At 41.3% G+C, this 15,832-nt stretch overlaps 1 protein-coding gene across 1 annotated transcript in view; it reads right to left on the bottom strand.

Moving 5' to 3' along the window:
- Window positions 1-15,832, bottom strand: part of TEX14 (testis expressed 14, intercellular bridge forming factor) — a 140,732-nt gene that overhangs the window by 4,557 nt on the left and 120,343 nt on the right. Inside the window, exons 24-27 of the mRNA XM_036755595.1 lie at window positions 13,674-13,748; window positions 12,759-12,836; window positions 11,399-11,504; window positions 2,636-2,731 (exon numbers count right to left, since the gene is read on the bottom strand). Coding sequence (XP_036611490.1) covers window positions 2,636-2,731; window positions 11,399-11,504; window positions 12,759-12,836; window positions 13,674-13,748 — 355 coding nt within the window. The remainder of the gene's footprint in view (window positions 1-2,635; window positions 2,732-11,398; window positions 11,505-12,758; window positions 12,837-13,673; window positions 13,749-15,832) is intronic.

The following is a 15,832-nucleotide window of genomic DNA, read 5'->3' as shown; positions in this document are numbered from 1 at the left end:
TTAATAGTTTGCATTTCTTCTTTTGAGAACTATTTGTTCATATTCTTTGACCCATATTCTGTGACTGAGCTATTGTGGAATGGCTTTTGTTCTTATATATTTGTTAGTTGTCTATCTATCTTAAATATTAGACCCTTATTAGAGTTATCTGATTCAAATATATTTTCATAGATGCTCATTTCCTTTTTTATCTCAGATGAATTAATTTTGTTTGTGCAAAATGTTCTCAATTTCATATAATCAAAATTATCTAATTTTGTCTCTGGCCTTTATCCCTTGTTTGGTTACAAATTCACCATGAGAAAAAATCTTGGTACCTTCTTTGTAGTCTGAATGGCATAGAACTAAATCTGTAACTCAAGTTAGGTAGTGTGGCCAATTTTTATTATAGTAAGCAGCCCAACTAACCATGAGCACAGAATATCTTTCCATTTATTTAACTTTTTCTTTATTTCTTTAAAGAGTGTTTTCAAATTGTACTTATGTAAGTCTTGCACATGGCTTGGTAGACTGACTCCCAGAGATTTTATGCATTTTGCAGTTACTTTGAATGACATTTTCCTTTTTATCATTTCCTCCAGGATTTTGTTATTGCTATGTAGAAATGTTAATTTTTGTGGATTTTGTATCTTGCAATTTTATAAAAACAATTAATGATCTTAATTTTCTTTGCATAGTGATTTCTTTGGATCAATTCTCCAAACTAATTTGGCAATGGAACACTTTTTAGGTTCAAACAAGCTGATGACAACCCTAACTTGTTGGCCACCATGGAGGAGATCATAATGATAAAGGAACAATGAGCCTCAACTAAGGAAGGAAGGGCTACCATTCTGAGGTCTGGGGACCTAGAATAAAATGGAAGTCACATTATACTCTGGCTAGAATATGGCCCTATGCCAAAATTTCACTAAGCAGCTACTAAGTGCTTACCAACCACACCCTACCAACAAGCATTTTGTCAGCCACTCTTCCTCCTTGTTTTTCTTCTTACTCTACTATCCAGCTCTCCCTCTGATTGGCTAGCTGTACCCATAACCTACCCCTTCTCAGGGACCAGACTGAATACTGGCAATGAAATTTGTAGCCAATTGAACCTAGCACTAAAGTTTCTCACAGAATCCTTATTCATATCACATAAAATACCACAAAGGTTGGGAAATGCTGTTTCCCCTTTTGCCTCTCATAGAGATTATTTATAACTCTGTGGAGAATTTCAATTTTTAGAACTTTCCATCCCTCTTAAACCAAATCTATTTTAGTTATAGACAGAATCACAGGATTTATATCTGAAATGAGTATTTGTAGCTCATCTAGTCCAACCTCCTTTAATTATGAAATTATATCTAGCTTTTCTGAGTCAAAGTCTAAGGTTTTAATGAATAGGTCTAGCGTTTCCTTCCTTCATCATTACACACTCCAGGATGATGCATCATTTTTCTCCTAAGATCCTTATCACCTCCACATCACTAACTCATTATTCCTTTTTGGTCAAAACAATAAAAAACATTTAATATGATCACTAATAAATATCACTTTACATCTGCATAGCACTTTCAACTTTTTCAAAGTCTTTTTATGCCTATTACTTCATTTTATTTTCATAATGGCTTTGTAAAGTATGTGGAGGGACAGCATGGTACGGCAGAAAGAATGCTATTGTGTTGGGGCAGCTAGTTCAAATCCAGCCTCAGACACTTAACACACTTACTAGCTGTGTGACCTTAGGCAAGTCACTTTACCCTAACTGCCCTGCCTTGCCCACTCCAAAAAAGTTTAAAAAAAAAATAAAGAAGTAATCCCTCCAAAAAAATTGGAAAAAAAAAGAATGCTATTGTGACCTGAAGTCAGACAACCTGGGTTGTCCTGTTGGTTCCACTACTGGCTATCTGGGCTAGATCACTTAACAGCCTCTGTTATGAAAGGCTCTTCCTCTTCTAAATCTAGGGACCCTAGGAAGGTGAAGACAGTCAGGTCTACTTCACATCTGTCACCTTGCCAAAATTCTTTGTTAGTTCAGGGCTGTCCAACCTTAGGTTTTTATTAAAACAACAGACAATATATTTTGATTTGCCATTTTAGTGAGAGCTCTGAGGTAGCTCAGCTTCATTTACTAAAGCATTTATATAAATTTCTATGCTTTTAGCCGGGCCAGCCACGCCTTGGACAGCCATGTGTTAGTTGACAAACCAGGACCAGAACTCAACACCACAAACTTTTATTAAACATCTGCTCTGTGCTCAATGGAGAGGGCATAATGCCAAAAAAAAATGATCTTTATTCATAAAAGCTCATATCCTACCTGTGACACAGCAAGTATCTAGACCAGAACTACAAAACCTAATGCCACTAAAATCAGGATTCAGCACACTATTTGACTTCCAAACTTGCCCCATTCTATCCCAATCAAATCTCAAAGACGTTCTTTTCCTAAATGGCAACTTTGAACTTAATTTAATGTGCTCATTTCTTAACTTCTGTAAAATCATTCTGGGGCTGACATCTGCTCATTTGCAATAATACAGTCTTATCACCAGACAAGTTTTCCAAAGATTCCAGATAACCATAGGTAGAAAATGAAAATCAGACCTATTTAGTATAACAAGTGAATAATCCCCTAGTGGGTTGCAATAACCTTGCAGGGCTGTCTGTAAGACCTTCTTGAAGCTTCTTGATCTCAGATGGCTCAGACAGCCATTTTTCCAAGTCCTCATCCAGAGTAGAGTGAGCCCTGTCCAGAGGAAAATGACCAAGTTCAGGTTCAACATTTACATTTCCTTCTGACTCCATATGATTCAATCTACTTACTGATGAAGTGACTAGTCTAACTCCATGTAATTTCAGAGTTCAAAGAAAACTTAAGGGGTCAAAGAGCCTAATGTTCTACCCGGTATAGGTATCACTTCCACATTATTCCTGGTAAGATGGTCATCCCTCTCTGAATACCTCCCATGACAAGAAGTTTCCTCATCAGTAAAATGGTGATGAGAAATAGTAGAGAGAACACCAGATTCGTTGTCAAAAGACCTGGGTTCAAATCTTGGCTCCTGCTATTTGCGATGCTGGGTAAGTGACTTCCCCTCTCTGGGCCTCAGTTTCCAGTTGGGTCATGAAAAGAATCTGCTAATAAAATGGAGAGCCAGAAGATATTTTGTTTTGATGATTTTAAAAGAAGAATCAAAAAAATGGAAAGAAAGGAGAAAAGGAATATATTATGGAGAGAAAAAGGAAGAGGAAAGGTACAGAAACTTATCTTATACAGTATATAAAAGTAGAAAACCAAAGGAGGAATGGTCGGGGCAAACTGGCTATCCTTGAACCTCATTTCATCTGAACTGGTCAAAGGAGGGACGAAAATAAAGCTGGGTAAAGAAATATGTTTCATTCAAAAGACAAACAGAAGAAAAAGGGGAGATGGAAGTGAGGAGAATAAGAGGGAGGGGAGGTTAAGGTAGGTACTAGTCCTAACCAAAACAAACTCTTAAGTAAGGTGGCTAGATCTTGAAGGGGATTTAAAAAAATATAAGGACTTGTGACTGGGTTCAAGGTGAAGGAAAGAGAAAGGGGTAGAAAAGAAGCAACCTGCAGCAAACCTACAACACTGGAGCTGAGCTCACCACCTTTCATCACTTTGCTTTTTTTTTCTCACTCACACAGAGAAAGAAAAGCATGAGAACAGGATGAAGGGAAATGCACAATTAGGAATTTTAACTATGGATGTGAATATAACGAACTCATTCATAAAACAGGATAGTAGAATGTATTAGAAAGCAAATCCAATAATACGTTATTTATAAGAAACACACTTGAAACAAAGATTCATGCAGAATCAAAACAAGAGGCTGGAGCAAAATCTAACATGTTTCAGCTGAAGAAATGACTCAATATCTGACCAAGCTAATGACCAACCAGGATTCCAGAAGGATGATTGAATGGGACGGATAATCGTGAAGACTTCACAGGGTAAAAATACAGGGGTTACACTCTTCTCGTATTTCTGAAATAGGGAATGTCTAAGGGAGTAGGAGAGGCTTGGGATTTGGCCTTGTGGTGACTCTGGAAGGTCGGGGCCTGGAGCTGTGGGCATGCCCTTCCCACTCTCTCAGATGTTAGCACCAAACAGGGAGATAATGGACTACCTGTGAGCTGTTTGTTCTGTGCTCCAGGAAGGCCTCCTCCCACCCTTCATTTCTTCTCCTAGACTATCAGTCTCCACCGCCCCCGCACCCCCCCACAGTTGAGTTCCGGATAGGGAAAACCTGAAGGTACCAGATCAACCTTGGTCCCCTGGTCCTCTGTCTAGTTTTTCCCGCCTAGATTGTAAACCTGCCTCCCAGCCAATGGTAAGAAAGGATAGAGGTGGGCGGGAATCTTTTCATTAAGAGTATAAATTAAGGCAGCATTTCCTTTTTCACTTTGCTTCTCCTAAAGATGTCTCTCCTATTCTTTGAAAACTCTGTCCCATACAGATTGGAGGTTCCACTGAGATTTGTGCTCTCCGTGTGGACAGGCACCGAATTTGGGGGCTCAGCCAGCACGCACGGGAGATTTCTCCCACTCGCTGAGCACCTGAGGGCAGGACTGGTCTCACTGGGGATTCACAAACTTGGAGGAGGGGATCTTGGAGAAGCAAAGTGAAAGGAGGAAATCTGATTGAGTGCACTATTCGCTGAGTGGGAGTTCTCAGCCACTGAAGTTGTATACATACGGCCCAAGGCAGGTCCTCAGTGTTTTACCTTGCCTGTGCGACCCAGGAGTGTAAACTAACAAATACAAGATCACTGAGAAGACACTTAACGAGGCTGTGTCAATATGGCAACGCCTTGGAAAAACCAAGCCACCCGGCCCCAGAGTGCCAGGGGATTGGAATTTGTGGGGTTTCTAACCTGGAGATGAGGGCGACCTGTTTCGTGTAAATTGGTTGCAAATCTCAGCGCTTGGACAGCCCTGGCGTGCTGTACCAAAGTAGAAAGGAATGGCCATAGAAAGAGCTCTTAAAATATTTGACTCAGGTGGGGAAAAATGCTCCTGGTGCTTTGAGGAAAGGTACTACCCAGGAGAGAAAGGGATTTGGAAGATTTGGAAAACTCTCACTCTCCGGGAGGAGTAGGTTGATTTGCATTTCAAAGCCTTTCACTGCTTTGCGGAAAGGAGGCTTGTAACTGCAGGGGGAGATGCGGAGCAGGAAATCTATTTTTTTTTTAAATTTAACGTTGGGAATGCATCTGAATTCGAATTCTAAATTGTTCGTGTGAAATGGCTATCTAATGTTTTGTCTGTGTTGGAAAGAAAAAGTTTTGTTCTATGTTCAGGTGAAAATTTTACCTCTAGGAGACTGAAATGGGCTCCTTTGGTATGCAAATCGCTAGATGAGGAATTGGAGCTGAAGAGGTTGAGGGATGGGAGCTCTGAATTAAGGTGTGATTGGATTCTAAAGGAAAAATTTTGTTGGTCATTTTAACTTTTAAGTTTTAAGGTAATTTGGGCATGAAAAGCCAGATCAAGGGGGAAAGTTCAGGGAGAGCTCAAGGGGGGTTCCCACAGCCTATACCCCATCAGTCAGTACTACAGATATTATCACCTTTTAATGGATAAGGATGTTGAGGTTCAGGATGTAAGAAATGGGAGTAGTTTTGTTTCCACAGAACTGAAGGTGTACTTCCCCCCTCCCCCACCCCAGCTTTAGCAGAAACCAGGCCTCAGGTCGGTCAGGTAAAAGGTCAGAGGCTTGTATGCATGCTTAAACGACCCATCTGAGGAGGGCATGACGTAGGCAGTCAGGGGTTTGTATCTGGCCAATGAAGGGCCTGGCAGGAGATTAAAGGTGAGGGTCTATTAAAGGACTGGCATCCATCTGAGTCCTTTGTACTTTCTCCTGTACTCTGTTCAGGAGAGGTACCCATTTATTCAGGGGGAATAAATGTAAATTATAATTAAAACATTCCTGACTTCCCAACGAGTCTTGCTTATTCCTAGACAATGTGAGTTATGTTTCTAACGAGGATTATAGCCAAATTTCCAGTCCATAGCACAAAAGCAGATGACAGCTTCTCCATGCATATGTGCTTTAAGACTGCACTCTGCTACGGCATGTAAGCACAAGTCTATTGCAAACAGCCCCAAATGGGGGCAGAATGGGCACTAGAGCAAAGTCACAGAATGTCAGAGCTTATCTCACCCATCCCCTTCATAACACTGATAGAGAAACTGAAGTTTAGAGAAGTTACTTGACATAATAAGAGTCATAATGTTGAACCCAAGTCCTCTGACTCCCAGTTCAACAATTTTTCCATTATATCAGAGTAGGCTGAGATACATATTTTAAAGAGTCCTCAAAATAGTCTATGTTCAAAAATATCTCTGCTTTTGGCCTGCTAACTAGTACCTTCCATTTATCAACTTATCATATTATAATGTGAATTATATTTATAAATAACTACTGGGTACACCTGGGGAACTTATTCCCTTCTCCCTTTATATGGGCAGAGTTCTCTTGATGGGGCATAGGTTACTGATACTAATAGGACTGAGACTCGGGGAACCCCCTTGGACCCCACTCTGAACCTTCCCACTTGATCCAGCTTTTCATGCCCAAAGTCTGCTGCTTCCATTGACTGATTACCTCCGGACTGCCTCTGGCCATTTCCCACCCTAGATCCTATCAAAATATCTACACCCAAGTCTGTTACCCTAGCCCTCCACAGTCAGTCATCTCCAGGTAGCCTTCAGCTATTTCCTAACTTTAATCACATTCCTGGAGCCTGACCTCACCCTAGTCCCTCTTATGCCCTGGCCCCCCTCTCTCCAGTTTCTCCATCTTGCCCCAGCTCACCCCACTGTTTGTGTCCCCATCTCCACAGAAATGATCCTGCCTCAGCTTGTGCCACTGTTTGTGTCCCCATTTCCATGGAAATCTAATTGTGTTCTTTCCCTTTAAATATTCTTTCTCTCCCTTTGCTCAGGGCTGTTCGATTTGAGTAATTACTCCGAAAGGTCGTGCACTTCAGTGAATCCACATTTAAATTTATATCCGGGTCTCACTCGCTTTTTTTTTTCCCCCCCGGCACAACATCCCCCCACCCCAGTCCCGTCAAGACCCTCCCTAAACCCATTCTCTCATCACCCCAGAACCACCCCTAGATCCCTCTCACAGTCTTTCTGTATATAAGATCCATCTTGCCTCCATGAAGGTGCTCAAACTCAATCTAGCCCTCTTGTAGAAGCGTGATAAAGTGGTGAGATCTCTTGAGTTTACCCAATATGGCAAATCTTTTAATAAACTTTTTCTCTTTGGCCGTAAGAAGGCTTGGGTCAAATTCCTTTGAGCAGGACCTAGGGTGTTGGTATTTTGGGGTCTCAGGTACCCCTAAAACCTCAACATATGGTTCCCTGAGCTCAACACTTGTAGCAATTTCTTTAATTCTGTGAGTTGAGTCCCCTTCTGAAACACAGCTTTCCTTTAATCTATCTCTATCCCCACCATAAAGGCAAGGAAAGTAAAAGCTGCCAACTTGCTTCCTTAACTACCTCCATGGTTATTGGCTCACTTATTTGAAGTTGATCCTGGAGAATGTTTTCTGGGGCTCTCAATTTGGTTTAAGAAATTTCAGTAATTTAGATCTCTTGTCCTGGGTTTGTTCCCTCTCCTTCCAATCATACGTCATTCAAAAAAACAGAATTGACATGAATTCGATATTTGGTTTCAATACACTTTCAAACACATAAAACAAGGGACTAAAATAATACCATTTAAAGAGATAAAACTTCTAGATGCTCAGCCAAGATGCTCTTTTTAGGAGGGATAAAAGCTTGAAGTAGATGAAAGCAAATAAGGAAGAAATAGGTTTCTACTCTAGAATACCCAAAGAACACTATCAGTCACACCAGCAGCTCTACCTCAGTGCCTGAGGATGGCACATTGATGCTGTCTCTGTACTGTTTCTTCTATACTGACTGTGTCCCTAATGCCTGTATTATCTCCCTTAAGAAATTATAATCTCCTCAAGGGGCTATGTCTTAGCTGTTTTTGTTTCTCCCTTAGCTAAGAAGACTAAATCACAGAATCTCAGAGTTTAAAGTGTAAGAGATGATGAAATTTTGTTTCCACCGAAATTATATGAAACCTGATTTGCAGTCATACAGGTGGCTAACATAAGAGATAAAACTGTAGAGTAGGGGGTGTTGGCCGCTTGATAATCAGCATCTCCAAGAATAGGCTCTTCTTCTTTGGTGCTGAAAAGGCCTTTTTCTGGTGTGTGGCCAGACCAGGTGTGGCTCACCAAGAATGGAGTCCACTGACCCCGAGGGTCTTAGATAATGGGACTCTTATTATGGATATCCTGGGTTCAGGAATCTTCCACTCACAACTTCTGTCAATTCTCTTAGCAATTGAGAATATTCCTTTCTCATGCTATCTTGATGCAGACAAACTGGGAGGAAACTAAAGTATGAGGATGAAAGGAGGAAGAAGGAATTGAAATGGGGAAGGAGAGTAGACCCACCTGGGGGATGGGGTTTAGGTGTTTTCAGATAGGCTGTTAACTCTGAAAAGCTTCAGGATGATTATAAAAAGCTTTTGTAACTGTCTTAAGACATGTCTACAAAGAGACCCTTTTTCACAAGGGGTTAAAGGCTGGGCCACCAGTCAGAAAGGGTGTGAAATAAAAAATGTTTTTTCAAAATTCACTCACGGCCAAGTGGAACTCTTGGTAAATCAATTATTTCTCACAAAAGAGACCACGGGGGCAATTAGTTCTAACCTATACCTGAAAAAGTGTTGTACCAGAAGCAAGCGAGACACACCACAGAGAATAAGTTTTAAGTGGAGAATTTGTTAGCCGGCGGCCATTGGGGTACGGCACCACAAATCAATGGCAATGTGTTGGGGTGATGGCTTGGCTTATATATGATATAGGGATACAGAGTGGCGGGGGGAACAGGAACAAAGGTCCTGGCTGATCAAAAGATTCAGTCAGGTTATCATACTAGTGCGATAATCTCATTTACATTCCTTGGTGGAGTCACGGAGCCCCAGGGATATCTGCTAGAAAGGGTCTGCCAGGTTATCCTTCAGTGGGATGGTCCTATCTATTGACATTCCTTGGTGGAGTCATGAAGTCCCAGGGGGTTTGCTAAATGCCAAAGATATCTGAGTCCATTCTTTCTGGGGGTGCTTGTCAGTAGCTAGGGGTTTCTCAGGGGTTCCTAATTTTCCTTGTAATACAAAAGGATCTCTTTTATAATATACTCAGTAAATGGTAATTCAGACTTTGCATACAGACCTCCAGTGAAGGATAATACACTTACTACTTCCCTGCCCTCCTCCTTCCCCCAAAAGTTCTAATTGTTAGGGACTTTCCCCCTAAATCAAGTGAAAATTTACTTCTTTGCAACTTCCATCTACTGTTCCTAATTCTGTACTCTGGATTTTACAAAACAAAATTAATCCTTCCATATGACAGTTTTTCAAATACTTGAGGACAGAAATTGATGTTCCCATTAATCATATTCCAGGCTAAACAACCCTAGTTCCTCAACTAGTTTCTCTCTATTAACTTTAGGCCAGCTCAGTCTCTTCTGCTTTTATAGCCAAGTCCCCAGAAAAATGTCTTCACTTCTTGCCTCCATCTTCTTACCTCCCACACTCAGCCCCGAGCCATCTGACATCATTCGGCCCAAGCTGCACTCTCTGAAGTCACCAAGATCTTTATTTTTCTTTTTCGGTTCTAGATTTGATTTCACTGGTGTGATTTTCTATGTGGAAACTCTTTTCACTAATACAGATCAGCAACATTTCCAAATTTACAAGACTTAAGAGTTGGCTGGCATCACTGAGAGATTATAGCTAGTTCCTAATTAATGAATCCCCTGAAATAATCCCATTATTCAAATGTGGACTGCTTATTTCCATTAGATTGAGCTGGAAACAAGTCCTCATTATTTATGACCTCCCTAGAGTATTTGACACTGCTGACCCCAGAATCCTTCTTCATACTGTCTTCTCCCTGGATTTTTGTGACACTGCTCACTCTTGGTTCTCTTACTTCACTGGTATTCCTCTTCAGTTTACTTTAGTAGATTCTCGTGGAGTTACAGTCCCCAACATATGCGTATATGCTAAGGTCCTATCCTAGGCTTTCTTCCCTTCCTTCTCTGCACCTTCTCTTGGAAATCTCAATCAGTTCCCATGGTGTGGCAGGGCCAGCAAAACTTTAATTGTTGTAATGATTTCCCTAATGTCTTGCTTGGTAGTTTACTGGAATGTAAATGAATTTACTATTGCTTGCTCCAGAAAACACACACATTTATACGTAACTATATTAATAAGGAAGGTCTTTCTCCCTTGTTAGTATCTTTGTGTACAAAAGTTTATTCCCTCTCCCCTGTGGAATGTGAGTTAGCATTTCACATGTATAATCCCAAGTGAGAAAAAAACCATAAGCACATGTAGGGGGACTTGATTTTTTACATGTGAGAATAACCCTAAACCATTCTCCTGGCGCTTGCCAAATATACTCAAGTATACTGAAAGTGCTTTTTGCTTTCATCCTTAAAACCCACTAAGAAGGTTTCCACTCTTTTCCCAAAGACAATTCCATGAATAAAGCATCACTGTGGGTCCAGAACTAGTACCTAAATGCCCGCCTTGTTAGAGAACTTGGAGTGAATAGTGGAACATTCAACTCTCATACTCTTAACCCTCTTCACCAAATTGTTCTAGCCCTACTAGCTCATTTGTGGTTTCCCTGTAAATGACTTGCCTTTGCCCAGGCTGTCTTTCACGCCTGGAATGCACTCCCTCCTCACTTTCATCTCTTTAGAAGCCTTAGCTTCCTTCAAGGCAGAACTCAAATGCCACCTCTTATAAAACCTATCTTGATTTTCCCATTTGCTAGTACTTTCCTTTCCCTAAGCCCCAAATTATTTTGCATTTACTTTTCTGTGTATGTATCATTTTCCCCTAACTGAATGTAAGCTCTCTGAGGAAAGGGATCATTTTTTAATCTTTGTATTTCCAGTGCCTTGGACAAGGTCCAGTCCTTAATAAGTGATTGTTGAATGAATTAAGAAATCCTTGATGACTTCCTGTGGACACTCTCTAGCTTACTGATATTCTTCACAAAATGTGGTGTCCAGGACTTAACAGAATAGTCCAGATGTGCTCTGGACAAGGCAGTGTGTAGGGACTATCATTTCTCTGGCCCTGCTTCTAGACATACCTCTCTTAATGCAGACTAAGACCACATTAGCTTTCTAGGTTTGCTTTGTACAGTATTCTGTCTCTCTAAAATGCATTGAAAGAAGCCCATCAAGCCACTGTACTATAGGGACAGAATAGGTGGTGTGTATGTAGTGACATAGACACAAGTCCTCTGGAAAGTCCAGCTTCTTCACTAACCTGTCTGTTTCTTCTGTTAGGTACAGGGTTTCTTTGGTCCAAAGTATACTGCCATCTTCTCCTTTATTTGGAATTAGCTTTTCTTCTAAATGCCTTTGATCTAGAGCTAATTAATAAGATTTACTTAAGCAGAATAGCAAAAGATTTAATAAAACTACTGGAATACAGGCTGAAAAGATTGAGTTAGTACAATCTATTGCATTTAATATATTGCTTTTTAATCCTTCTGAACCAGGAAGGTATTTTTTATTCTTCCATTCAGTTCCTAGAAAATCAAACTGTCTTCTTTGAGCTCATTTTCCTTTTCATTCTTCCTTCATTTTCCTTTTATATTTTTTTAAAGATGTAGGCAATATCAAAACACTTTGGAAGCATGCTTCTATAGATCTCAGAGGGTCTTGCAGATAAGTAAAGCACTTGTCACTCACTCACTTAATTGAGTATGAGTGATGCTTATACAGCTGGGGCTTTGGCATCTCCTTCTTGAATGTTCCAGGCTGCAAACTGAACTCATCCAAGAAAATGGAGAGCATGCTGTAGAACCCCTTTAAGTATTGGTAGCAGCAGCACATGGGGCAAAAGCAGCTTTACATTTTAATGACCTATACTTGAAGCTGTCCTGCCCTAAGACAACCAAAGACAACGGGGACTAGGAAGGCACTTCAATTTTAGTCTCAATTCCAAGGACACAAAGGTCTCATACTGTTCATCAATTTTTTGAGAACATAATTCAAGTCCCAGTAACCTTCTAGGGCACAGTTAGTGCAGATGCAACAAGGTCTGATCAGATCACATTTGTGCAGGGCAAGTCTACCCACGAGAACTTCCCTTTCTCAGACTTTTCTACAGAACTTATCATATGCTATTTGTCTAAGACTAAAGTACTAAGAAGACCATGCTGTAAAGGGCTCTCAGCCAAAGGCCAGATTTCTAAGTAGACAGAACTGGCCACCTTCTCCACAGTGTGATTTTGGGGGAGGTTTCTCTGACCATCTCCCTCAAAATCTCTTCTATAAGTTCAACCACAATCAAGCAGAAAAGAGGAAAGACTGAAAATACAAATGCCCTTGGCAGACAGGGAACACCTTGACTTAAGTTCCCACCAAGGTAAAAATGACTGAGATTGACCTCTTTCCTGAGAGTATATTTTGATAGGGCAGAACTAACGTGTCTGAAAGATGGGAGTGAGACAAAAAGAGAACAAAGAAGAGGCTGGGAATCTCAAAAATAAATTTCATGATCACACTTTGATTTAGGCCCACCCTGACTTCACTTGTGAGATGGCTCTATAGCATAGACTCTTAAGACAGGATCACAGTATAGCTCCATTGTAGAAAGGTCTTCAGGACAGTCCACTTACCATTTAACGTCAGACCACAGTAACTTGACCCGTCCTCATCAAACACTGAGGAAGAAATATTTTGCTGCTTCAAGTGCTCTGTCATAACATAAAAGCAAAAAGATTCAAGGGAGCCTGCCTCTCTATGGCTGTTGCACTACTTTCTAGGAGGCCAGGTACTGAGGAGGGATTTTCTAACCAATACATTCCATACAGCATCATCCATGTATGAAGGCCAGGACAAATATGGCCTTCTCTTACCCTGACACATTCCTCATCTTTTCACCTCTGGGTTCCCAGAGGAATGGATTTTCAATTCCCAAAGGACTGATTTCTAGACCACTAACTCAACCTGGTATGTGATTTCTCATTCAGAAACTTGGAACAATTAGTTATTATACTGGTGAAGTGAATGAAGTAGAGCATCTGAGTAGTGACTGGGATTACAGATGCACTATAAGAAGTGAATGGAGTACAGATAGCCACAGGCTAACCCTGCAAGGAGTCACCATGTGGCATGCATGACTAGACCTAGTTCATGAAAAAATGCTCAGCTACCATGAGGTAAAGTCCCCAAAGAGCAAGAGGATCTATCTACGAGTATAAGCTATGATCTAAGGCCAAGGAAGAAATTTCACTATCTATATAACCAGTCTTACCAACTATACCTGTCTAACTCATCATACCCTTCTATCAGCAGCCATCTTTTCAAATAAGAAATGGTCTAGAGGGAGTCTGCAAGGATGCTATAATTGGAACTACAAATCTCACTACATCTGGAACTGTCACTTCAGTGCTCAACAATGGTAATATCTGCAGGAGAGGCTGTATAGCTGAGCTGAATGGGTGTGAAGGCAGCAGGTGAGCATTCCCCTGCTGAAGAGGGGATCTTTGGCTAACAGGCCCATACTATACTCTGGATTGCATTTCCCTTACCTATTTCATCAAGAAATTCCTGGGAAGGTGGAGGTAGTTCATCAATACACTCTGGTGAAGGAGAATCTGCTCTCTCTTAAAGATTAAAAAGAAAGGGGAAGAGGAAAGAATGATTAATTTAATCTGTTGGTCTAAATAGAGAATGAAGAGTCAAGCTGAAATGACATTCCTGTTGGCACTAGTCCTTCAAAGACTGACCTAGGCTTGGCAGACCTATATAGCTCTATGTTCTCCTTCACAATGAGTGGCCCAACAATGAAGTAACAAACTATAGCAAAAGAGTCTCTTTCTCAAGAAAGTTCAGCTGAGGCCACTTGGAAGTGGTCATTATACTCCAGAGCAGACATTTTTGAATTGCCAGGTATAGTAGAAAGAGGGCTAAATGAAAGTCAAGAAACCTGGGTTCAAATCCAGTCTTACACACTTATATTTTATTGTCTGTGTGATCAAAGGAAAGTAATTTAACCTCCCAGATCCTCACTGTCTTCATCAATAAAATGGGGATAATAATACACCACATATACATGACTTAACTTACAGGATTGTCATGAGGAAGGACTGTGTGTTGAGGTTGGGGGAAGTAGTGGGAGGGACTGGGCCTATTATATTGGAAACGCCTACTGATGCAGATTAGCACCTTCTCTGCAACTTAGAGTCACTGGACGTTGAAAGGTTAAATGCTGTGGAGGAAATGGACAAAACCTGGGTGCTGGGAACTTGGGGAAAACATCTTCCCAGAAACAGTGGGCTTAGAGGTCAAAGAAAAGTGGCCTGTAGGGCTGTGTAAGGCAAACTGATTCCATCTTAAAGGGAAGCCTCCACTATCTCAGGCCTCAGCCTGGCAAGAGGGTCTGATGAGACTGACTAGTGGCAAACACTCTTACCTCAACAGACCTATCTTGGGCAACTCCAAAGTTAAGAGTTTTCCCTCTCATTACCCCCAGTTATCTGACATCCTGTCCTTTTTACTCAGCCTCCCACATAAGGAAAGTGGTTGAGTAGTTTTATCTGAAAGCTTCCTTTTGCTGTCTGTCCTAAAGCTGCTAAAATCCTCTGTGTGTCTGCTCTGCTATCCACCTGGCAACTGCCCTTCAATGGACAGTAATTAACCTTTTTTATCTTCTAGTCTTGCCTCTTGATTTACTGACCTCCAGTCCAACAGACCTGGGTGTGAGACCTCTGCAAAAAGATTTCAGGATCTCTGGGCTGAGCAATTCTGCTCAGGGTTAGGCAGCCAGTATGCACCAGGGGCAGGGCCTTAATCCAGGTCTTTCTGGCTCTGATGTTAGCTCTCTTTTCACTACATAAACCACCTCTACAGAAATGAGATTTATTGTTGTCATTCCCTCACTAACCATGTTCCTCATGTTCCCCAGTTCTAGGTGCCTCTCCCTCCTGGAAATTCACTCTCAGAGGTTCCAGGGGAAGAGAAAGGAACACCTGCTTTGAAATTAAGGTTGGATCTGAGGTCATTACCCCTTCAACTCTCTTTGAATCTTGCCTCTTGATTCTCCTGAGGCTATAATCCCCTCAACTGGCCTTTCATTATCACTTATCACTACACTCTCTTACTACCCTTAACCTAGCCTAGCTCTTCATTGTCTGTTATCTCCACTTCCCACCCTAGATCCTATCTTGGTTCCTGGCCTCTGGACCTCTAGTCACCCCAGCCTACTGGCCACTCCCTTCAAGATCCTCCCTAGACCCCTCCTCCAGTCACCCCAGACTACTTGGCCAACCCTAGATCCTTCCTACAGTCTTTCTGTATATGAGATCCATCTTGTCTCCAACAAAGTGCTCAGGTCAGCATCACCAATGCTCAGATTCCTTAAGAATCTGGCCAATATGGCAGATTATTAATAAACCTTGTTTTTCTTTGGCTGAAAGAAGGCTTGGGTCGAATCCATTCAGGCAGGACCTAAGTGTTGCTATTTTGGGGTCTCGGCACCCCTAAACCTCAACAGTCAGGGTTGCTAGAGAAGCAGACTAGTATAAGCTGACCAGGGGATCAGCAAGGACTAGTAAACACTTAACAGGTCCTATGGTGCAGCTCCAATTAAAACTGATTCACAAAAATAATAAAAAATCCCCACCGGTCACAAAAGCCTCATCCTTCCCAGGAAACTTCTATGCAGCTTTACCAAATACTCCAATTTTTT

This window comes from Trichosurus vulpecula, chromosome 4, assembly GCF_011100635.1.
Source record: "Trichosurus vulpecula isolate mTriVul1 chromosome 4, mTriVul1.pri, whole genome shotgun sequence".
NCBI classification, from domain to species: Eukaryota; Metazoa; Chordata; class Mammalia; order Diprotodontia; family Phalangeridae; genus Trichosurus; species Trichosurus vulpecula.
This window is presented reverse-complemented; position numbering and strand designations above follow the sequence as displayed.